This window comes from Cryptomeria japonica, chromosome 10 (assembly GCF_030272615.1).
Source record: "Cryptomeria japonica chromosome 10, Sugi_1.0, whole genome shotgun sequence".
Taxonomy (NCBI): Eukaryota; Viridiplantae; Streptophyta; class Pinopsida; order Cupressales; family Cupressaceae; genus Cryptomeria; species Cryptomeria japonica.
In genome coordinates this window covers 92,304,387-92,329,323 of record NC_081414.1, presented here as the reverse complement: position 1 = coordinate 92,329,323, position 24,937 = coordinate 92,304,387, and the positions used below count along the sequence as shown (strand labels likewise).

At 39.7% G+C, this 24,937-nt stretch overlaps 1 protein-coding gene across 3 annotated transcripts in view; it reads left to right on the top strand.

The window, feature by feature from the left end:
* Positions 1-24,937, top strand: part of LOC131049617 (small ribosomal subunit biogenesis GTPase RsgA 1, mitochondrial) — a 119,130-nt gene that overhangs the window by 73,035 nt on the left and 21,158 nt on the right. The window contains exons 3-5 of one of the 3 annotated variants that reach the window (XM_057983673.2): positions 1,454-1,651; positions 1,873-2,063; positions 9,806-10,153. In XM_057983673.2, coding sequence (XP_057839656.2) covers positions 1,454-1,651; positions 1,873-2,063; positions 9,806-9,944 — 528 coding nt within the window. In that variant the 3' untranslated portion in view covers positions 9,945-10,153. Of the gene's footprint in view, positions 1-1,453; positions 1,652-1,872; positions 2,064-2,213; positions 3,065-9,805; positions 10,154-24,937 lie in introns of those variants that run through there. The other 2 variants (XM_057983672.2, XM_057983675.2) reach the window with 2 other exon arrangements.

Genomic DNA, 24,937 nt, shown 5'->3' with positions numbered 1-24,937 from the left:
TTCCTGGTGACCTCCTCCAACTCCTTCCACGTACACGGTCTTTGTCTCTCCCGACTACAACTCCGACTCACACTCCGACTTCTGCTACGTTCCTCAGGGCTCCTTGAGTCAGCAACTTCCCTTAGCCGTCGTGTCCGCTCGGCCTGTTCTTTTATGCGAAGGGATCTCTGTACGGTTCCCTCGTCTACTCCCTCAGTGGTAGTGGTACGTCTATCTTTGTTTGGCCGTAGGGGCATTAAGTGCCGAGGGTATGGCGTCGGCTAGTATCCCTTTCCACTTCCTCCCTACGATTCCGCTCTTCGTACCTTTGGAGTACTTGTTGCTGACGGAGTTCCCGTGCAGTTTCCTCACTTCGGTCTTGGAGTGCAATCAGATTTCTGGCGAGCAACCTTGGAATACTTCGGAGCAAATCAAAGACGAGAGTGTTGACGGTGAGTTCACCACGTACCATGCCTTTAGAGACGGCTCTCTCTTGAGCCTCCCTCTGCACGTACTGCGTGACTGACACGTCCCACAACTCTACCAAGTCTCTCGTCAACTGATCCTCTCATGCCTCTTCTGTGGTACTTTCTTCGTGTGTGTCACTGTCTACGACAGTTAATTGCTGGTTGAATGGCCGGCCCATTAATTCCTTCCGCCTGCAGCCATAGTTATCTCCAGGTTTGTACAGGCAATGGCATCAAAATGTTTAATCCTTACGGTGAGGTTGGTAAACTCAAGGATAAACAAAGATATTCCACACATACCAACAATTCATATAACAAGAACATTAACATATGTTAAAGCATAGATAACAATTACAGAACAGCTATGACAGAATAATGATATCTTTATTGGATTCTCAAATATGCCAGTACCATGATAATTTGCCAAGGTTCCATTCATACCATATATAGACTTGACGGTTGGTCAAATTGCCAACTGTCACTAATGACCAACTACCCCACGGGAACCTCTCGGCAACTCATACAAAACAAAACATAAACACCCAAACCAACTATAAACTAACATGTGTTATTGACCCCTAACAGTGCCCCACTTGAGATGGGCCACAATGAAATATCAAATATTTTATTTGAAGTGTACAATACCTTTCCCAATAGTTTACTTGAGATATATAGTGTTTTGCTTGATTTAGTGGATTGAGCACCCTAAGACTATGCGTTTGAAGACAATGTCAACCCACGCAAGGGTAAGAACAATCAAAAATATTTTGTACCGTCATTTCAATATTTCTTGTTGATTATGGATGTACATTTAATTATCATATGTATGCTTTTCATTTTATATGGGCCTGTGATTATATTTGAAATGCAGTTCACTTATACAACAGGGATTTTAATTACTAGCATTGCACAAAGTCTTGATTTATTTTCTTACTGAGCTTTTCTAGTTTAAAGTACAGCTTTAGTTGACATTTTTAATTCCTATTATTATATGATAAAATATTCAGGTGGGGCAAGATAGTAAGTGGTTTGAAGAATTACGTATTGGAGATATCTCTATGAGGAGTGGCCGTGGAAAGCACACCACACGGAATGTAACATTGCTTCCACTGCCATCTGGAGGTTATCTTACTGACACACCTGGATTCAACCAGCCTAGTCTCCTAAAAGCTACAAAGAATTCATTAGCTTGGATGTTCCCTGAGGTACACCCTAATTTATTGTTCTTATGTCTTCCTTTATTATCCATGTATGTTGTGAACTAATGACATGGTAGTTGGCATATTCTTATGAATCTGTTGAGAGCATGTTCTAAATTTTTCATTTTCAACTCATGCTAATGATATTTTGATGATATCCAACATACTAGTCATGCATATCGGCAATATCTTTAAACTAGTATTTTTCAAATTTTAATGCATATCAGATCAGGCAAATGCTCTCCAGTGATTCTGGTAGATGTCTCTTCAATGATTGTCTGCATATTGGTGAGAAAGGCTGTGCAGTAAAGGCTGATTGGGAAAGGTATCCTTACTATCTCCAGTTGCTTGATGAGATCAAAATACGGGAAGAGATACAGTTAAGGTTGATTGGTACAAAACGAGAAAGTGATGTCAGGTATGGGTTCAATGCTATTTTCAACTGAGTTTTACCATAAATGCTAAATTGATTTGTAGGATATACATAAGTTAAAATATTGTTCAAAGATCAGCCCCCTTCACATGGTTTGGCATATGCTAAACGTTACACAATTGTTTGTTTTTTCAGGTTGTCAGGAATATGTATTTTTATTTGTTGCCATGTTACTTGGTTGTGCAGAACCCCTTGTACCCATCTGGGTGTGGTTTGGGTTGGGATGGCCTTGGGTTTGTCTAGGGTCCGACAAAGATCCATAAGGTACACCGGGTGAGGGCATGTCTAGGTGTAAGTAAAAGAAAAAATTTGCCAAAACTCAAGTTTTTGCAAATTATTAAAAAATAAAAAATTGTTTGCCAACCCTAATTTGGCACTGAAGTATCTTTACTTGATTAAAAACTACATAGCCCTCATCATTTAGATTGGTTAGATTCTTCAGCTTCATTGTTTTTCCAAAGATTGAAGATTTGGTTAGAAGTAAGGGCTCCATTTTGTAGAAACAGAGTGAATAATTGTAAAATGACATGGACTATTAAGGTTTGTGTGGTTTCAAAGGCCTTAATTTGGGCTATATATACACGTACATGAATCCCAATAGGGGCAAGATACATAGGGGATGGTGGATGGGGGCTCTCAAGAAAATAGAAATGTTCGATCCTCCCTCTCGACTTGGTGGGCACATGAAATCTTGAGATTTGTTCGAACATGGAATCTTTAGATTTGTTGGACAAGTGAAATCTTGGGATTTGTCCAACACCTCAGGTGATTTGTTTTAGATTTTTGGTACACATGAAATCTTTTGATGGTATGGACATGGGGACATTACATGAATCCATACTCATAACTGGGGGAAATTTTTGTTGTCATTCTAGCATACCTGAACCTCAAACTCCATACCCATCTGCTTACTAGGATTGGCAACTTAGAGTTTTTTTACTGTAGAACTGTATTGGATAGGACTTTTGCCTACTAAAGAGTTATTTAAGGTCACAGCTAAACAATCATCAACTTTATGAGTATCATCTAAACTTGTATTTTTTAGCATGTTCACCCAATACTAGTGTCTAGGCACATTTAAATTCATTTTACACAATTTTCATTGTCACTACCTTTTTGATTCATCATTTAAGAAATCGGCATAAACTTGATTTGCTCCATTGTTAATAAATCATTAAAGCAGGAAAGGAAATAGTGCAAAATGTTAATTTCAAGCAATCAGATGTTAAACTAACCCAATTAATTATAATCAGACTGTGAATAAACAGTAATAGTAATAAAACACAAGACACAAGACGCTAATACCCTGGGAAAACCTCCCTCTTGGAGGTGAAAAACCCAGCCTTAAATATGATATGTATTATCTCAATTGTAGGCAATTACAATATAGCAAACTTATCTCAGATTGCTGTCCAAACAGCAAGTTGACAAGGTAATGAATGATGTAGCCCTAATCAACAGTAGATGACCAAAAGAGAGGATCAGCAGTAGATGACAACAATAGGCTGGAGCAGAATTGCAGAAGATCTTGACAACTTCGTCCAACAATATCCTTGACTGAATTCGCAACAAGTGAAGAGTTCGCTAAAGTGTAGGAGAGCAGATTGCATTTGCTAAGAATGATTGTATAAATGACTTCATCTTCAAGTGGATTATATACCATCCTTTTGGCGCTAAACATCCTCAAGTCGGCTTGCAAGATAAATAATTAATATTATACATTTTCCCACGTTAGGTATTGGGTCCAGCCCAATAGCCACCACGTTACAATTGAGCCCAGCCCAAAACATAGTTAATTGTTACATTTGGGTCTACCCTATCTACAAGTGACATTCAGTATAGGACCACAAGTTACATCGCCCAATTAGGGTGAGACCAAATTGCAAGTTACATTTGTAGGGCCTATCCTATCCACAAGTTACATTATAACAAGACATAATTACAAGTTACATGTATTTGGGCCCAGCCCTAAGTTCAATTTACATAATAGATAATACATGTGTATTTTAATTGTCATTGACAACATTAAAATACAATAGATAGGTATCCGAGCTAGCTACTATTTCAACACTCCCTCTTAGCTAGGGAGGATAGCTGCCACTTGTCATGATCCATTCATGACCTTCATCTTGCATTGCCCGCAAGGATGAATATATGAGCTCCATAGAGTATACTTGCAATAAAACACATAAATATCATGCACTCATTTCATGATGTCCATCTTGCATTGCCCGCAGAGGATGAATCCACCTTGCATTGCCCGTAGAGGGTGGAAGAGGTCTTACACCTCAACCTTCTCCCAGAGAGGGATGCACTGTCATAATCTTTCATCTTGCACCCAAGCATAGAGTGGAGTTACATAACCATTGTCCTCCATCTTGCACACAAGCATAGAATGAAATCTAGTGAACATAATCCTCCATCTTGCACACAAGCAAAGAATGGAATAAACATAATTAGAATATTGTAGTTTTCATCTTGCACACAAGCATAGAATGAAACTACATAACATAATCTTCCAACTCGCACACAAGCATAGACTGGATCCACCTTACATTGCCCGCAGAGGGTGGAGAGGATCTTTTCTACCATCATACATTGCCCGTAGAGGATGGTAACAATTACTTTTCTCCCTGAGAAGATTACACTACCACCTTACATTGCCCGCAGAGGGTGGTTGATACAACACAATGTATCACTGAGGTTGAGACTCCCTCTCAACCAAGACGGTGTTCTCCACAGCTCCAAGTCTATCTTTTGAAATACTCAAGCTTCAAGAGACTTGGTGAGAACATCTGCAACACAACATTGTCCTGCCATAAAACACTGAATTGTCAGTTATCTATATACAACCCTGATGATAAATCAAAACAACATAACAAGAATTTTGAGAAACCACACAGCTTCTCTTGATGCAACACTTGCAACAATGTATTTAGCTTCAGCAATACTCAATGCAACTGAGGACTGTTCCTGTAGGTTCAAGAGATCACAGCGGGTGAATGCTTGAAGTGTTTTCCTTGTCCGTAACACTTCTTGACCAATCTGAATCTAAGTAGTCTTCTAATGATGGCAGCTTCAGCCCATAATCAATTGTGTCTTGCAAATATATCAAAATATGCTTAGCTTTGATTAGCTGAAGCACTCACCAATCAACCTACCTCTATTCAGATGAATCTACAAGATCATAGTTGGCTGCAGACATACTCAACTTCTTCAAGTTAGTTTCCATGTAAGTTTACAATCCATAATTCTATAACAATAGAAAACTTGACTTAGAATAATTTCATTAGATCCTTGCCACACTTCTAACCTAGAAGTAATGCATTTTAGTTTTAGATCTTCCATCTCAATTATGAGCTAATTCTTTCTTATATCAAATCATGAGACTATCTTTATCAGTCAGAGTTAGATCATCCACATAAGGAATCATGATTAGCATCTCAAATACTTTAAGAAACAAGTTTTACAAAACCCTAGGCTTATCAAGTACTCTTTCATACCAAGAGTTTTATTGAAGATCATAGGGCTCCCTCTTAATCCTCAATGTCAGACTGATAGCCAAGCATCATAGTATCATAAGTATTCATAAACAAGGATGAGAAATGCCAACTTCACCTTTTATGAATTGGACCCGTGGCGCAATTTTATGATCATGACATATCTTCAAACTTCTTCTAATTGAGTGTGAAGATCCTTATGCCTTATTTCAAAGCTCCCTCTAAAGCCACATCAATCCAAGCTTATGGATTACTGATGTCAGTATGGCCTTGGCCCTTGACATGCATCACTTACTATATGAGGTTATATAAAAATGACCTTGGGTGAGGATCACAACATTCATGATAAGTTAGATGCATCCCTTTAACAATATAACCAATGATACATAGAATGCTGAGACAATACTTATGTGACACAAATTAAAAAAGCCAACCTGTAGCATACAACCTGAAACTTGTACATCACCATATAGGTTATAACAAAAACTCAATCAGATCATAGATGAGGAATTACTAATACCTTTTAATAGTGAAGTACCACATGATGGTGACATAGAATGTTTACAAGGAGAGTGAAGTATACTTACCAATGAAGATACTAACCAAGCAATGATAGTTAGAGCCTGAAAGAGAACTATACTTCCATGGATCAATAGCAATTAGTAAGTTGCAGTATAATCAAAATAATTCTGATAAAGGATATAAAGGTATTTCAGACCAAACCTCTAGTCATCCAACAACAAACACATCAAAGGAATTAATCTTCGGATCAAGCATAAAACAACAGTCTAATATTATTTTCAGATTTGCCCTTTTTAGCACTCCAAATTCCAACAATTGCTGGTGGTATATGTATATGTGTGTGTGTGTGTGTGTGATGTCCCCTAATGGGACCCTCTTATATTAAGATCTGTGCATAGTGATTACAATATGGGAACACTATTGTCAACTAAGCTTGGTTTGGACCCCGCACAACAGATCAGTCAACATTTCCATTATGCCTTGATAGACTATGTACATATCATAGTTATGACACAAATACAGAGTATCATCTCTATCACTTTTATAACATCTTCTAATCTCGTATCACCCGAGATTCAGAAGCAAAGGTACAACATATATAATGCAAGTTAACTTATAGCATATGCATTATACATACAATGATATAGTATAGTGAAATAATGCACGGTAGTGCCGTATAAATTTCCACAATATGCTGATATACAAAGTAGAATAATCATGCATTTGAATCACTGCAAATCAATAACTCTCAATAGAGTATAATCAATAATGATAATCACTTTTTGATACAACTAAACTCATCTCAAAGAATGCCTACAACAATATGCATATATAATGTTCTTTATTCAAAAACTGAAATAAAACTGTCATCCTCTTAAATAAAAGAAGTAACAAAATATACAAATGCGTCCTTGAATACCTTAACAAATAGTACTTCCTTTTCAAATCCGTTTTGAATTTCTTTTAACAAATAAACATTAATAATCATCTTGGAAATTGCTCAACTGAAATAGTGATCATCTTAACAGAATAGAAGAAAACCTGTTACCATAATACAACTTCACCAAAACTGAGCACCAAATCTAAACTAGTGTTATTGAAAAGTAAACATTGATCATATAACCACAAATCCTTGAATGATCAAACTAAACCATAGGCCGGAGACATCGAACAAGGGTTAAGAATTAAAAAAAATATGCTTTTAAATAACCAATTGGAACAGGGGTATGCAAAACTATGATAAACATAGATTACAATTATCAAACCCTCAATTCATAATACTGGGGTATACAAAGTATAAAAGGGAACTTGAACTAGGGTTTACATGAACAACATTAACCACCGTCTATTCCAAACAGTATACCCGAACAAGGGTTTGAATACTAGTCTTAATTTTTAACATAGTAAGTCTTGAGGACAACTTACGGGTTTAGCTCCATAACAAAGATTATATAACATTTCTTGCAACAAGCCCTAACAAGGGCTTACAAAAACAAAACTAAATACATTTAACAAAAATGTTACTTCAGAGGCAAAACCCATACTAGGGTTTTACGAACAGTTGCAAATAATCTTTCCTTAATACACAGCTAAACTTGTTTTTCAAAATATAAGTTTAACACAAGCAAAACCACAATAATGCAGAGATAAACAACAACACCCAACTCTACTAACACTATAACCTTTTTCAAGATTATACAAACAACGATAAAGTTGAGGGAAACGAAAACACCTGAAACCACCTCATGTTTCATGTTGTGCTCATACTGTAGGTAACCACCTCCAAACTACCATCATGATGCCACAAGCACTAGTTGCCCTGCGTGCCCTAGCTCGAGGGCACACAAAGATGAAATAAAATGCATGATTAAATCTGATCACTGGTTAGTACGAACTTGGCTCTGATACCATGTTAATTTCAAGCAATCAGATGTTAAACTAACCCAATTAATTATAATCAGACTGTGAATAAACAGTAATAGTAATAAAACACTAGACACAAGACGCTAATACCCTAGGAAAACCTCCCTCTTGGAGGTGAAAAACCCAGCCTTAAATATGATATGTATTATCTCAATTGTAGGCAATTACAATATAGCAAACTTATCTCAGATTGCTGTCCAAACAGCAAGTTGACAAGGTAATGAAGGATGTAGCCCTAATCAACAGTAGATGACCAAAAGAGAGGATCAGCAGTAGATGACAACAATAGGCTGGAGCACAATTGCAGAAGATCTTGACAACTTCGCCCAACAATATCCTTGACTGAATTCGCAACAAGTGAAGAGTTCGCTAAAGTGTAGGAGAGCAGATTGCATTTGCTAAGAATGATTGTATAAATGACTTCATCTTCAAGTGGATTATATACCATCCTTTTGGCGCTAAACATCCTCAAGTCGGCTTGCAAGATAAATAATTAATATTATACGTTTTCCCACGTTAGGTATTGGGTCCAGCCCAATAGCCACCACGTTACAATTGAGCCCAGCCCAAAACATAGTTAATTGTTACATTTGGGTCTACCCTATCTACAAGTTACATCGCCCAATTAGGGTGAGACCAAATTGCAAGTTACATTTGTAGGGCCTGTCCTATCCACAAGCTACATTATAACAAGACATAATTACAAGTTACATGTATTTGGGCCCAGCCCTAAGTTCAATTTACATAATAGATAATACATGTGTATTTTAATTGTCATTGACAACATTAAAATACAATAGATAGGTATCCGAGCTAGCTACTATTTCAACACAAAAGTCCCGATGATAACTTTTCTTATTGGTCCATTTCATCCTAGGATAGCTGTGGCAATCTTTTATCAAGGATAACTTTGCTTTGGCAATCTTCTGTTCATCATAAGAGGCCCATTAATGCTTTAAAGAAAATTGTAAAGAGAGATTTCCCTATTAACTAATTATTCTTAAAAAGGATCCGAGCAGTTAAACATCACATAGATCCTCAGTGGATGAGCAGAATATTTTCCAATCACTTCCATGCCAAGGCTTTTAAAATGTGGTTTGAAATGCAAATTATAGCTTCAATGAGTTCCGATCCTTGCAATTGTAACTGTGTAAAAATGTTCTCTCTGGTGGTGAGGGCTGAAAAGCCAGTTTGTTTGGTAGGAATTAAAACCTAATCCCAGCTTCTTTGATAGAAATGATCATTTTCACAAATAAATCACAACCATTCTGTTAGCACAAATTAGAGTAGTTAAATCATGGAGTAATATTAGAAAATTATATGATTAGAAAAATCCCATATAAGTTTTCTATTTCTATTTCATGTAACTGGTGGACCGAAAGTAGATTGTCATACCAAAATTCATCTCTTCTGCTATATTTTTCTTTATTCCAACTGTCGAGTACATGGTCCCCTTCAGGGCATTGGAACTAATTTGAACTTCTCTTACACAGAATATGTCAACCGACTCAAGAAATGTGTTTGTTTTGTTTTTTCCAGCTTGTGAATCAACTTTGAAATTGTCTATTACAAACATTGGCAATAGTTTTTGGTTATTTGACAATAAAAATTGATCAACAATCTTGGGAGTACAATTTTCTTTTTCTTTCTTTGACATGGAATTGTATATTGCATCATCAATTATTTATTCTGTAATCTTTTCTTTTCTCTCTTTTCTTGTGTTGTATTTTTTTTCAACTCGTTGAATTGTATTCTCTTCTGAATGTCTTAATGAATATACAGATACAAGGTACGTGAAATGGGTGTTAAACAAGCAGAGCCAAGACTAGAGCCAAAGAAACACCGCCGACAGTCCCGTAAGAGTGTTAAACAATCAATCATGGAAGAACTGGGTGAGGCATTAGAAGATGGCAAGTACTGACAAAGTGGATGTCCAACAGGAGCAGATGAAGAAAAGTAGAAGAGTATAAAATTGTAGAGTTGTGAAGCCGGAAGTATAGCCCATTGCTAATAAGAGAACCAAAATCCTTGCCAATTTGTATATTCTAAGGGGTGTGTGCCTTTGTGTGGATGCAGCTTTATAAATACTGACTACTGAGTACATGAATATATTGAGGATCCTGGATGATACTTGTGGATCGAACAATGAAGTTTTATTCGTGCATAAGACAAATTGTGAAGACTGCAAGCAGTTTGAGACAGGAATTACCCAGTAGGGAGACGAATATGCCATACTACTTTCTGGTGTGTTTTGATACCCTGGCACTGTGTTTCTTGTCAAGTTGCTCTTTAGTATCACTTTTAGCAATTTTTTTATGGGACTTCTAGATGGAACCCAAGCTTAGTGGGGGGAGGTTTTCTGCTTGAGATTCTAAAGAAAGTTTAGCCTATAGAGGCTTGCTTTTCGTAAGTATAAGGACAAACAATCAAGCAGAATGGGAAGTGTGGCTTGCAGGTTTGGGTGCAGTGCTTTCTCCAAATTAGAAAAGAGTGATATTTGAAGGTGGTAATCTACACATTATCAATAAAGGGAGTAGTCTAAGCTGGATGCTAAATAGATGAGTAGAAGTCTTTGGGTTAAGGGCGAAATTTGTTTCTACCAACTGTCATCATTGTAAGCAACATTTAAATTTTGTAGTGGTTTATCTTGCTAATAAAGGGATTACACAATAGCCTATAGCAATTATATATAGTAAATTCATGGACTGAACTAGATAGAAACCTATGCTTTTTAGCTTGCATGAAAGTGTTGGATAAACTTAAGTTGGCAGGTCAGTGTTAATCCGATCCATTGTTTTAAGTAGTTGATTTGTGGTCAACATGTATAAATACCTAGGGAAATGTCTGTGCAATATGAAAGGCATGTGTGAAACTTCAACTGCAGTGTGGATGTGAGGGATTCGCATGAACAATGGCATCAAATTCTTCAACTTCTGTATTCAAGGAAGGTGCAGCTTCAACTTTTTCATCAGTGCCAAAATATTATAGGTAGGACTAGGAGGAGATGGATGAAATTTTGGTGAAAAAATGGGGTGCCACAATGCCTATTGTCACAATGTGAAGAAGGTTCTAGCTAGGCTATATGTGTCTCATTCTCATGGAAGGTTAGAGGTGGGCAACAATTTCATGATCCAAGTACTTTGTGATAGCTTTGTGCATTAGGCTCAATGTTGTTGCAAAATTTACTGTGGGGTCTGCTTCCTCTCACTGGCAGGGTCTCTATAGGGGAGAATGTCTCCTGGGGTGGCAAATTGGGTTGAGGATATGGTAGAAGAGGCGCAAGTTGAGGGGGCTACTTGTGAGGATTGGGGAATCATCCATTGGTGGCTCTTTCAAGGGTTTGTGCTTGAGTCTTTTGCAGGTTTGATACAATTGTTTTGTTTTGTTAGTTTTGCTTTGCAGTAGCAAATTGGTATTTAGGTTTGACAGTGCAGTGCTTCGATGTATTTTTTTAATAGGTGGGGCTGAATAGTGTAAGGTGGTATATTGGATGCATGAAACAATGTTTATTAAGGGTTGGCCTCTCAATAGAATCCTCACAAAATTATCTAAAACAAAGATGTTATGAGAAGTTGATTGATGAATACTGGGCTCTTAATTATCGCTAATTGAAGTTTATTTTCTAATGTTCCACGTAGCATCCATGGTATAGAATGAGCTTCATATGCAATATGCATGTAATAATACCCGAATACTTTTCTAACAAACTGAATATAATTGTGATTGATTGTCTCCAATGTACTTGATACACTTTCATGTTTATTAGCATCCACCATATTGTTAGAACTATATGCTTGGTTTATGCCCAGTTATCAGCTCCATATAGTCACATCTTAAGTTCCACGTGTAATTTACAGTCGAATGAGGAAGCATCTTATTTGATTTGAATGGACATGTAACTGCTTTTAAAACGAATCTTCTCTCTCAAACATTATAATCCGCTCATGTATAACATTGAAGTCATTAGCATTAAATAGGGTTGGATTATGGAGAGCCCTGTTGTTTCTCTTCGGTGGTGGTTGTGCTTACCATCCTGGCTGTAGTTGTGTTTTACTCTAATCTGATTTGACGGGTTGTTGGTTTATCTCATAACAGATGGTACATTGTACAAGGGTTGTGTTGGCGGCAATATTGTACACGGAAATAAAACTAGTTAATTAAGTTGTAATTGTGTTGGTACTGAGGGGTGGCAGTTGTGGTGCGACGATTGGCGCTCGCACCCCCTCGGCATCTTTATATACTTCAAAATGTAACTTGTAAAAGGACACTTACGAATGGAATAACATCTAATATATTGCATCTGGTATCTATGGCGTTATTATTCTGCATTATGTGTTTTATCTGTGTGCCTTAAGTTATTCACCCGAGAGGGTAAACATTTTGCGTTGTTGCTTAGACGTACTCGGGAACGGAAGACGCGGATGGCGCACGGACACGATGGGCCTACCCGTCGGTGAGATGAACCCAAAGACCGACGACACGCACACGGAACAAGAGGCGAAGGGGAAATTGAACCCTGTAATAATCCCGACACAATGTTGATATAAATTATGGTCGAAAGGGAAAAATAAAAAATAAAAGAATTGTGTACATGGTGTGTGCTTGTTATGTACGGAGGTGATTTATGCCAAATATATTAAATAAATACAAAAATAAGAAAGTAGAAACGGACGAGTGGGAGGCCGCGTAGAGGGCCTTGATTCCGGAGCAGCAAGTAGAACCGAGACGAAGGCTGAGGCAACTTGCCGAAGGACGACCTGACGAAGGGTGGGCCGAAGGGAACCACGGAGGTGTCACAGAGGGTGCAAAAGCCGAGGGAAGTTTCTACACGTCGCCGGAACATCGTAGGGCGCGGAACCACGAAGAGTTTCTGGCGGAAACAAGGTTAAGGAGAGATCTAGTCGAAGAGACTCGGGATTAGTTTAGAAACTTATCCCTTACACCACGGAGTGAAGATCACCAACGGGAACTAGGAGTGGGTGCGGGTGGGAGCGAAGGGGAGGGCAACCGTACGGGTGTAGGTGCCACACACGACAGGCAAAACACCGTACCTCTAGTCGTCCACGCAAGACACACCACCGGCGCCACCGGTGCCACCGGAGGAAGTAGCGCAGGGTCACAGACACAGGGACAACCGCCCCCAGGAAGACGACCCGGGATGGCGAGTAAACAAAAATTACCAAAGTTCACAGGGGACGGCAAGGAAGACCCCTTACGACACTGTCGTACATTTGAAACCATTTGGTCTGCCAATGGAGTGACAGACCAAAATGACTGGGTACAACAGTTCCCAGCCACGTTACGTGGAGTTGCCATAGATTGGTACTCCGATGTAGATAAGCAAAAAGTGGCCACGTGGGCCAACCTACAGAAGGAATTCACGGAAGAGTTTCGGTTGCTCCGTGATGACAACGAAATTGTAACAGAGATATACAGTACCAAACAAGGTACCAAGGAGAGAGTACGGGCATACAACAGGAGACTGAAGAAATTGTTGGGTAAAATGGAAAGCCAACCGGTTGAGGGCTTGAAAAAACGATGGTTCGTTGAAGGATTGAAATCCTCCCTACGGAAAAAAATGAAAATTGTACGCCCGACGTCATATGACGACGCCTATAATAGGGCGATGGACCTAGAGAGCGAATACAAAACATCAAGGAAGAAGAAAAGTAATAAATATTCATCTGACGATGATGAAGATTTTGACGGGGAAAGCAGTAGCGGTGTCGAATCAAGTAAAAAGGTGCACGCTCTCCAAAAGGACATGGAACGAATGCTGAAAGAATTCAAAGCCATGAAAGGGAGTACAAGTAAGGCGGATGAAAATGACGTGTGGTGTACCGACTGTAGGAGTGACGGACACACCAAGGGGTCCTGTCCCAAGAAGGCTTTCTGCGACATTTGTCAGATTATGGGACATTTGACAAAGGAATGTCCCTACAATATGAAAACTAGGAGCCAACAAGTTCTCTTCATGCAAGAGCAGCCGGCTGTTGGAACTTCGCAAACCAACACAACGACATCATCTGGAGGTTATCGGGACAACAGACACGATGGCGGAAGGAATAGCAACAATAACAATAACGGAAGCCGTATCCAGTATGACGCCAAGGGCCGGCCAATTATCCAATGTAGGGCCTGTAATCAGTGGGGGCACTTCGCCCGTGATTGCACGAAGGAAGCCACCCCTCAGCACCTCTGCCGATGGTGTGGGCCAAGCAACCATGAGGACGCAAATTGTCCACAGGCAGGGGTTAATCTCCTCAACATTGAGAAGGCTGAGAAGATTGGTGAGAAAGAAGTACTGGCGATCACCCGCGCCCAGACGAAAAAAACCACTTATCCCGACCCCCGTACGGAGGAGAGATTACGGGAGGCAAAGGCCAATATTGAACGTGAGATGACAGCTGAACGACAAGACAACGAGGTGGCAAGTACATCATCCCGTATGGAAGCGGAAAATAACATCATTGGGCAAGTACTGCAGATGGAAGTACCTATAAGGGTAAAGGACCTTCTAGAAACAATGCCACAGTTAAGAACCGCCATTTTTAATTCCATACAAACCACTGCGTAGGCACCTTTGCGTGCCACATGGGCAGAAGTTCCGGTCAGCCCCTCGGCTGACCCAATGTTGTTGGCCTTAAATAGTGGTCGGCCTTCTGCTGTAGTAGAGATGGGAATTCTCGGGGCTATCCTCAAAGACACCATCGTGGACGGAGGTTTGGGGGTGAATGTACTGCCAGAGGATACATGGAAGAAGTTGGGGAAGCCAACACTATGGCACCCACGTTCAACTTGGTAGGTGTAGACCAACACGACATCAAGCCACTCGGCACCCTGATGGCCCAACCGGTCACCATCGGCACGCAACCTTTCATACTAGATTTTGTGGTAATCCCACTCAAGAAGAAGGGGTACGACGCCATCTTAGGCAGAGGGTGGCTGGTTACAGCAAAGGTGAACCACGACTGGAAAAACAACACCCTTTCTATGGAGAAAGGGGGGCGGAAGTACACCATTGATCTGAGGACCCAGGTTGTTGACGAGGAACTGACATCATCTTCGGAATCGGAGGGTGAAGGGAAAGGCTACCCGAGGGACGAAGGACGGGGTTGCAGGGAGCCCAACGACGAAGGGATTCTTAAACTAGGAGAGTGCTCCGAGGATGAGACAGGGTCATTGAACGGGCTCTTCCATTGGCAAATGGAGGATTATGAAATGTTCCAGAGCTATAGGCTCGAAGTAGAGGAACCGGAGCAAGTAACAGAGGAGGCGTACCTGCCAGAATACATAGAATATTGGAAGGGAGACGCCCCAAACCTCGGTGACGTAGATAATCCGAAGATCAATTGTGTCGGCAACGATTGGAACCTTGTGTGGAAGGCCGCAGCTTTCAAAATCTTTATTCTTCTTCTTCTTCTTATGTACGGGAAGGAGACCGTGGTCCCTGTAGAATTTGTGGTTCCAGGTCTTTGGATGGCCATTGAAAATAGATTAGCCACTAACGGGCCCAAATTGAAACCCTACCACGCGAAGCGCGCAGGGGACCCGAGAGGCCAAATGGACACCCGAGAGCCCGGAGGGGGACCCGAGAGGATGGAAGGGGACTCAAGAGGCCAGGCAGGCGACTCAAGAGGCACAGGACCACAACAGGCGACTCTCGGGCGAGGAAAACCGAGAAGGATGAAGAGCAATCCCAAAGACAGGGGACCCGCGCAGACGACTCTCTAGACGACTAAATTAGGAGATGAAAAAAATAAAAATGAAAAAAACCGTACGGTCGTATGACAGGCGACCGTACGGTCAAAAATATTAAAAATTGGAAAAAAAAAACCGTACGATTGCACGACAGGCGGCCGTACGGTCAATTTATTTATTTATTTAAAAAAAAGAGGAACGGACCACCGTACGGTGGGACCACCGTGCGGTGGTAACACCGACGGTGACCACCGGCGGTGGTAACACCGTACAGTGGGTGCCGACGGTGGTAACCACCGTCGTGCGGTGGCACCCACAACTACAAAGCCCGCACAGCCCCGCGCAGCGCCGCACAACCCGGAACAGTCCCGCACCACACAGCATGTTGAGCATGTTGTCGTGTGTCCGTACGGTAAGGAGGGTGTCGACCGCACGGGAAGGTGGCCGCATGATTGGAGGTGTCAGTGTTGTTGTTGATCGTACGGGGAGGTTGAAAAAAACAAAAACAAAAAAAAACGACGACGACCTGATTGAAAAATGATTCGATGACATCTGGAGCCTGGACACTGAAAATATTGGAGTGTAGAAGAAGGGTTTTGACATCATAAAATATCACAGAAATGATGCGCGCCATGGACTTTCGTGGGGTTTTGAAGGTTGTAAATTGGTGTTGGCGGCGGGGAGCGCACCTGGGGCGCTGCCCTCGGACCCCGCGAGGGGCACTGCCCCTCGACCCCGTTGGGGCGCTGCCCCCAGACCCCTAGTTTATTTTTGAGCTACAGAATACCATGGGAAGTGTTGTGGTTGTCCGTACTGTGAGAAAGAAGCCTGTAGCTATGCATTGGCAGGGAAGCCATAAGCCGTAGAGGGAGACGGATTTGGAGGTTGCGAACAAACAGAGTTTGAGGGAAGGCATTGCAGGTCCGCACAGTTGTATGACACCAGGGAGTTATTTAGTTCAGTTTTTAGCCTTTGGGGAGTGTGATGGAGGATTTGAGGTGTCTCCTAGCCTTTGTGCCAGCGGGTTGTGGCCACCTCCAGGCAGGAATGGTACGCTTTGAGGAACTTGGAGTAGGTCTCGGCTGGACGTGAGGTTGCCTTGGTGGATGCAGAGAGGGCTCGAGAGGAGCTGACCACCAGGTTGGAGGCAGTATTAGTGTGAGACTTAGCTCAGCATACCTAGGAGTTGGATGCAGAGAGGGCAACGCGGGTGGCTATCGAGGACAAATTGGCTAGGGAGACAGTATCATTTGAGTAGCAGTTGGTGGAGGCTGAGACTGAAAAGCGTGTTTTGCAGACAAGTTTGGTTTAGGCACAGGAGAATTGTGATATCAAAGAGGCACTTAAGCATCGGATGGTAGCAGAAAAGGGTTTTCAGGCGAGGAGGCAGCCAGTGTATAAGTTCTGGGCTCGACTGGCGTTAGCAATTCTGTTTAATGTCATCTCTATTTTGTGTTAAGTCGTCCGGAGACGACTTCTTTTCTTTTGGGGGGGATGATGTTGGCGGCAATATTGTACACGGAAATAAAACTAGTTAATTAAGTTGTAATTGTGTTGGTACCGAGGGGTGGCAGTTGTGGTGCGATGATTGGCGCTCGCACCCCCTCGGCATCTTTATATACTTCGGAATGTAACTTGTAAAAGGACACTTATGAATGGAATAACATCTGATATATTGCATCTGGTATCTATGGCGTTATTATTCTGCATTATGTGTTTTATCTGTGTGCCTTAAGTTATTCACCCGAGAGGGTAAACAAGTTGGGTTGATAAGAGAGTTTTAGCCCTTGTGCTGTTCCTATAGTCTTAATACTGACCCTTTCAAATCCCATTTTTATCAATATTTAAAACATTGTAATCATTTGCTTTGCTTTTCAGGGGTCCTCTTCCCATTGCCGAAAACCTTTCAAGCCCTTTCAAAATTTGTAAAACCTTCCCAATTTAAGATGCTAACATTTGTGTTTATATATATGCATTTGTAAAACCTTCGGTGGTGGTTGTGCTTAGCAGCTTGGTTGTAGTTGTGTTTTACTCTAATCTGATTTGATGGGTTGTTGGTTTAACCCATATCAAATGGTACATTGTACAAGAGTTGGGTTGATAAGAGAGTCTTAGCCCTTGTGCTGTTCCTACAGTCCTAATACCGGCCCTTTCAAATCCCATTTTTATCAATATTAAAAACATTGTAATCATTTGCTTTGCTTTTCAGGGATCCTCTTCCCATTGCCTAAAACCTTTCAAGCCCTTTCAAAATTTGTAAAACCTTCCCAATTTAAGATGCTAACATTTGTGTTTATATATATGCATTTTTGGCATGCACACATTCTCATACATACCTTACATTTCAATTTATAAAGGGAAGAAGAGGATGTATATCTGATAATTAAGGATAAATAATGGTAAAGATTGGATGCTTGTATGAAGCATATGCTGTAATAAGTCTGTGTTCGAATTTTCCCAAACAACATAATATAGAGTAAACTTGCATACAACAACTGTCTAATGGTCACACTAATATTTATTTCATTTGTTAAAGTTTTCTGTCTTTATAATTTGTTTTCTCTTCATTACTTTCTCTCAAACATTAAACTTACCCTACACTTTTAAATCGAGATCTTAACACGCACCTTTGATCCAAACACGTTTCTCTGTTGTATTAATGCAGATCATATTTGCCAAATGATATATGGTGCAGTGAACAACTTAAATGGTTTATTATATTCTTTGCTTTTTAGTTTGTTTCTATTTCCTTCAGTTGGGAAGTCTAATGAATAAGAGAGATACTTCACACTATTTGCTTCTATCTATTTGTCATAAGCTTGCAAGGGTTGCTTGTTACCTATTTACAAGGTTGCATGGGTACGGGGTACTTGGAGACTTTGGAGACTGGTGCTGGTACTGGTACGGCTATTTTTTCAAAATAGGAGACGTGGGTACTTGGAGATGCCAATTTTTTTAAAAATATAATTTAATAATTTATAGAAATTCTGAAAATATAATGACATTGAACATTAAATATAATATAATAATTTAGTAATGGTTGTTGCAACGTTTTAAGAAATCCTTGTGACCTGTGTTTGTTTTGAGCATTGTTTTTTTTCCATTTGTACTACATTTTGATTTTTTTGTTGCTTGTGTTTTGTTGTTTTTAACATTTTAAGGTTTCCTTTTTTTTTGTTTGGCTTGGAGACGGTGGGAGATGTGCGGATACGTTAGCGAGAAGTCTCCTCTCTATGGAGACGTTTCCAACGAAGTTTCCGGTGCGGGAGACGCGTCTGAGTCTCCGGTACGAGTACCCAGGGGCTGGGTACGAGTACCCATGCAACCTTGCCTATTTATAATGCATAAGCTTTGAAAGATACACGTGGAAGGAAGTACACCATGTGGCTTATGGTGGTAATGATAGTTGGGGGGTGGTAATGATAGTTGGGGCTAGCTTTATAAGTCCATATACTTCAAGAAAATTAAATACATCTCTCTATGTGAAACAATTCAGTTTTGGATTTGGAGAGGATAAATGACAACATCAAGGGGTATCTACGCCAATTAATGTACTTTAAAACACTCACAATCAACGCAGATATAAGAGTTGAGTTGCAGAATCATTAAATTTAACAAAGAAGGATAAAAGTGGCTAGCTTTGTATGTGATAATAGATGTATTTTAGTATATGCTTTGTGATCCAAATTAAAGTTTTGCTATTACATTGGAGATTGTATAACCCTTCCAAATTGCAAAATGAGCTACACTATATTTTGGTGTACTTTTGCACATGTGGCCATGATCTAGAAATTTGTAGCTTCGAATCTTTTTTTAAGCCTTGAATTGTTTGCTTATAAGTCTCCCAATCACTATTTCCTCATATATTTGAAAATGGTGTTGTTTAAAACTATTGTTAGAACTTGCTATTTTAGGGAATGAAGTTGACTAGCTACCAGCTGCATGCATGAGGCAAGTCCCTTGATTGATTCAACAATTTTGGAAAGTTTGAAGATATGTTAATGTAATGTCCCCTCTTAGCTTGTTCCTGTTTTTGATGGTTTAGCCTATTATTTTGGCTCTCATAGGCTAAAGCAAATGGTTAGAAGGTCTTGGTGGGCAATTGGGAGAGCGTTCTCTTCTTCAGAATTCAGTTTGGTTCAAAATTGGCCTTTGTTTGACTTAGTTTCACGCTTACTATTTATAGTAAGTCAGTGGATGATTGAGAGGGGCCCTTACTATTTTAGTAAGGTAGATGGATGCACAGTGGATGCAGTGGTTGACTCCCTGGTTCGGACAAAATCGAGAAATAATGAGTATTTATGGAGTTATGTTATTCTAATTATTAATAAAGTAATACTTTATTAATAATTAATCATTAAAGGCATATTATAAAAAAATTATTTGCACTTCATATTCGATGAGGCCTCCCTTCATTTAAGTGATTAAAAGTGCAATTAATTAATTATGTTTTGGAGGTCAAATATTAAAGCATTTAATAAAGTCAATGTGCAAACATTTATATTATTTTAAATGATATTAAATGCACTTGAGATGGGTCGACTTCTTCGAGAGGTATAAAAGGCATCAAAAAAATAATAATATTCATTCATGATATGAGCTTTGATTGCTTAGAAAGAAATGGAGAAGAAATCAGGTTTTTGCCATTGTTGAGCATTGGAGAACATAAACTCTTCATTGTTTGTGCAATTTTGAGCCTGTGAGATACCAATTGAGATTATTGCTTGATTGTGGGCTGCATCCAAGAGTCCAATTTGTGCTAACAGATGGAAGATTTCATCTAGGGTTTGAAGGATTGGGAGGTATATTCTATAGCAGACCTGGAGATTCATTTTGGCTGCCATTATACATTAGGAAATCAAACATTTAAGTGGCAGATTATATACAGCTACAACAGGGACGTGTTTCTTCAAAGTCAAAGCCTTGTTATGTGTGCAAATATCCTTGCCAGTGTGGATGCCTTCATCTTGATAATCATAATGATGTTATGTATGTCCGAAACAAGCATTTCCAACTGCTAGGTGTAATGGAGAAGAGCTAGATCGATTCTCTTTTGTGCATAAATGTGTCTAGGACCTGACGCCCAACTTGATGAAGTTTGTCAACATACATTGTAGAGTGGAGGCCATCATTTGCAGCATGTATTTTACATACCAGGTTCTCTAATTTTGCTGTAATAAGTTTTGTGAATTACATGCTATATCTATGTAACTATTTGGCATGAGAATAATCAATAAAAGACATCATTATGTTGCTGCCATATAATTTCTAGTTTGCATGCTAAGTGTTTGTTAAAATGCCAATGGTGATATAGATGCATATTCATCATCAATTCATTAATATTCTTGCATTATTAGTTGCTACACATCATTTCAGACTTAGTATATTACTCTTAAAGATCTAATCAACAATTCAAGTATCTTCAAAACTTCGAAAACTCAAAACAAGTTTCAATCAACATGTTCAGATTTGGTTAGGCTCACCACAGTGGTATCAGAGTGGTTTCTTGCCATCCTTTGGGGTTAAATAAGACTATTAATGCGACCAAGTGATAGGGAAAGAAGATACTATTAGAGAGAATTTCGTAAAAAATGGCAACCACCACAAGTGCTTGAAGGGAAAACAATATATGGATTGATTGGTACTCATCAGGAGTCATCTTCAGGGAATATTGAACAGGTTGCAGGCATGGACAATAGAAGGGATAATAACCCTCCATGGGATGATGCTAGGGAAGTGAGCGAAACCTTGAGAGGTATACAGACCGGACAACTACATGTAGCTGATGTATTACAACAACTTACAGTAGCTATACAACATATGAATAATCTTAAAAGACAGAACCACGAGCAGGATGACAATAGGAATGAACCAGAAGTAGAAAATGTCGGGGAAGAGGAAGATGTTTCATTTGCTGGTAATGTTAGGACATTACATGATGAGTGGGATTTACTCACCCCAGAAGTAAAGGAACATTTAAACTTTGATTGATTTATGAGTCAAAGGAGAGAGCACAAGAGGTCAAGGCAAGATAGAAGACCGTAGAATCAAAATAGATACCTTGAATATGCTACCAGTAAACTCTCCTTACCGATGTTTGATGGCAACGAGAAGGCCATAGCAGGATCGTGGATCCATAAGTTGGATACCTTCTTAACTCTTTGGCCTATGACAGAGGGGGATGCAATCAAGTATGCAACATTGCACTTGGATGGGGTGGCTCATGACTGGTGGCATAATGGGATGGTTACCTTGTAGCATAACTTCGTTACCTCATATCAAGAGTTAACCGATAGGTTGATTGAATGCTTTGATAAGAAGGATCTTGAAACATATTTCAGGGGCTTGGCATAGCTCAAGCAGGTTGGGAGTCTGGAGAGTTACATTGGTGATTTTCAGAAGCTATCGGTTATGGTTCCCAACATATTTGAAAGAAGGTTGGCTATGTTGTTTGCAGAGGGCTTATCTAAGCCATTGAGAAGATGAATCAAAGCTTTTGATCCCCCTTCACTTTAGGAAGCTATGGAGAAGGCCAAAAGCATGGAGTCTGCAACTCTAAAAAGAAAGCCTGCTCATAAGGATGCTACTTTTTCCAGCAATGAGAGTCCTCAACAATTTGTTGATAAGAAAAAGAAATCAGCAACCATGGTGGATGAGGAGTCACAGGAGGAGTTAAGGAAGAAAAGATTTGTGTTTTTGGCGCAAGGAGCCCTATAGAAGAGAGCACGACTGCCCTCTGAGGCCTAAGGGAAAAGCCAATCGTGTAATGTGGACGTAGTGTGAGGATTCAAATTCTGAAATTTTAGATCAACCAATTGCTTCAGGGGATGATTAGGGTACAAAAGCCTTTGCAGAGCTTGGGCTTGATGGGAATCTATCTCCTATCGACTTATTTGCTTATGTGAAGGATGAGATTTCATTCCGATTCAGGGGAACAATCAATGGACAACGTTGCATTGCTATACTCGACACTGGAGCAACACATAATTTTATCGATGAGAGGTTTGCGACTAGACGTAGACTCCAGTCAGAGGACTTCATTGGGTTTAGAGTCTAAGTTGCAAATGGATATACCCTCACATGCACCAGGCGAATAGGTAATCTCACCTTACAACTGAATGATTATGAGTTACAAGTTGACTTCTATGTGGTCAACATGGGTGCGGTGGACATAGTATTGGGTATGAAATGGCTCCAAGACATTGGAGAATTTACCCTCAACGTACCTAGATTGGAAATGAAATTTGAGTTGAATAACAAGAAATATCTGTTGAGGGGAATTGTAGATGGCGTACTATCTATCTCGTCCGTAAAGGGAGTAGGAAGATAGAGCATGAGATTATTCAGGAGGAGCGTGAGATGATCCAGGAGGAGTTTGTGTTTGCTCATGACTCTAGGGGTTCAGAGTTGTATGATTTAGATCAACATGGAGGTATTGTTTAGTTTGTGAACAATCCCTTGTTTGAAGCAAATGCTACATTGTCTTATGATAATCCCCTTTTCGAGTTAGATGTTGATCACTCTCTTGACCCTAGCCCTGAGATGAGCATTGATCGTAGCATTTGGGACCCTTCTAATGCATCAGGTCTTTAGATAGGGTTCGCATAGGAGTTTTTTGAGGTGTACATAGTGAGGAGTGCATATAGTTTTACATTTGATCCTCATGTACATGATCTATGATGCACAATTCAGTGGCGCATGTGCTAGATAGTGTGTATGACAACTTGCTTGGCGCAGAGTTGAGAAGCAAACCTTGTCAGCACTCCAAGTTGCTTCCTCATGAGATTTATGTTTTGGTGACACCTACGGTTGGGGTTGATTTCGTTTGACTTGTATTATCAGTGCCATTGGTGTTGGTGTTATAGGAGTTGGTGATATCGGGGACATTACATAGTTCTTCCCTTGGGACCCAGGCGAGGGTTTTCTTCTTTGAGCAATGGAGATTGCTTGGGGACAAGCAATTTCAGGGAGGGTGAAATGTAATGTCCCCTCTTAGCTCGTTCCTATTTTTGATGGTTTAGCCTATTATTTTGGCCCTCGTAGGCTAAAGCAAATGGTTAGAGGGTCTTGGTGGGCAGTTGGCAGAGCGTTCTCTTCTCCGGAACTCAATCTGGTTCAGAATTGACCTTTGTTTGACTCAGTTTCACACACTATTTATAGTTAGTTGGTGGATGATTGAGAGGGACCCTTACTATTTTTAGAAGGCAGATGGATGCGCAATGGATGCAGTGGTTGACTCCCTGGTTCAGTTAGAATCAAGAAATAATGAGTATTTATGGAGCTATGTTATTCTAATTATTAATAAATTGTTACTTTATTAATAATTAATCATTAAAGGCATATTATAAAAAAATTATTTGTAGTGGTTGACTCCCTGGTTGACCCTTCATTTAAGTGATTAAAAGTGCAAATAATTAATAATGTTCTAGAGGCCAAATATTAACGCATTTAATAAAGTCAATATGCAAACATTTATATTATTTTAAATGATATTAAATGCACTTGAGATGGGTCGACTTCTTTATGAGAGGTATAAAAGGCATCAAAAGAAAAATAATATTCATTCACGATATGAGCTTTGATTGCTTAGAAAGAAATGGAGAAGAAACCGGGGTTTTGCCATTGTTGAGCATTGTTGAGTTTTTGTGCAATTTTGAGTTTGTGAGATACCAGCTGAGATTATTGCCTAATTGTGGGCTGCATCCAGGAGTCCAATTTGTGCTAACAGGTGGAAGATTTCATCTAGGGTTTGAAGAATTGGGAGGTATATCTACAATAGACCTAGAGATTCATATTGGTTGCCATTATACATCAGGAAATCAAGCATTTAATTGGCAGATTATATACAGCTAGAGCAGGGACGTGTTTCTTCAGAGTCTAAATGCCTTGTTATGTGTGCAAATATCCTTGCTAGTGTGAACACCTTCATCTCCGTAATCATTATGAATGTTTGTATGTCTGAAACAAGCATTTCCAACCGCTAGGTGTAATGGAGAAGAGCTAGATCGATTATCTTTTGTGCATAAATTTGTCCAGTACCTGGCACCCAACTTGATGAAGTTTGTCAACATACATTGTAGAGTAGAGGCCATCACTTGCAGCAGGTATTTGACATATTAGGTTCTCTAATTTTGTTGTCATAAGTTCTGGGAATTACATGCTATATCTATGTAACTATTTGGCATGAGAATAATCAATAAAAGACTTCATTAT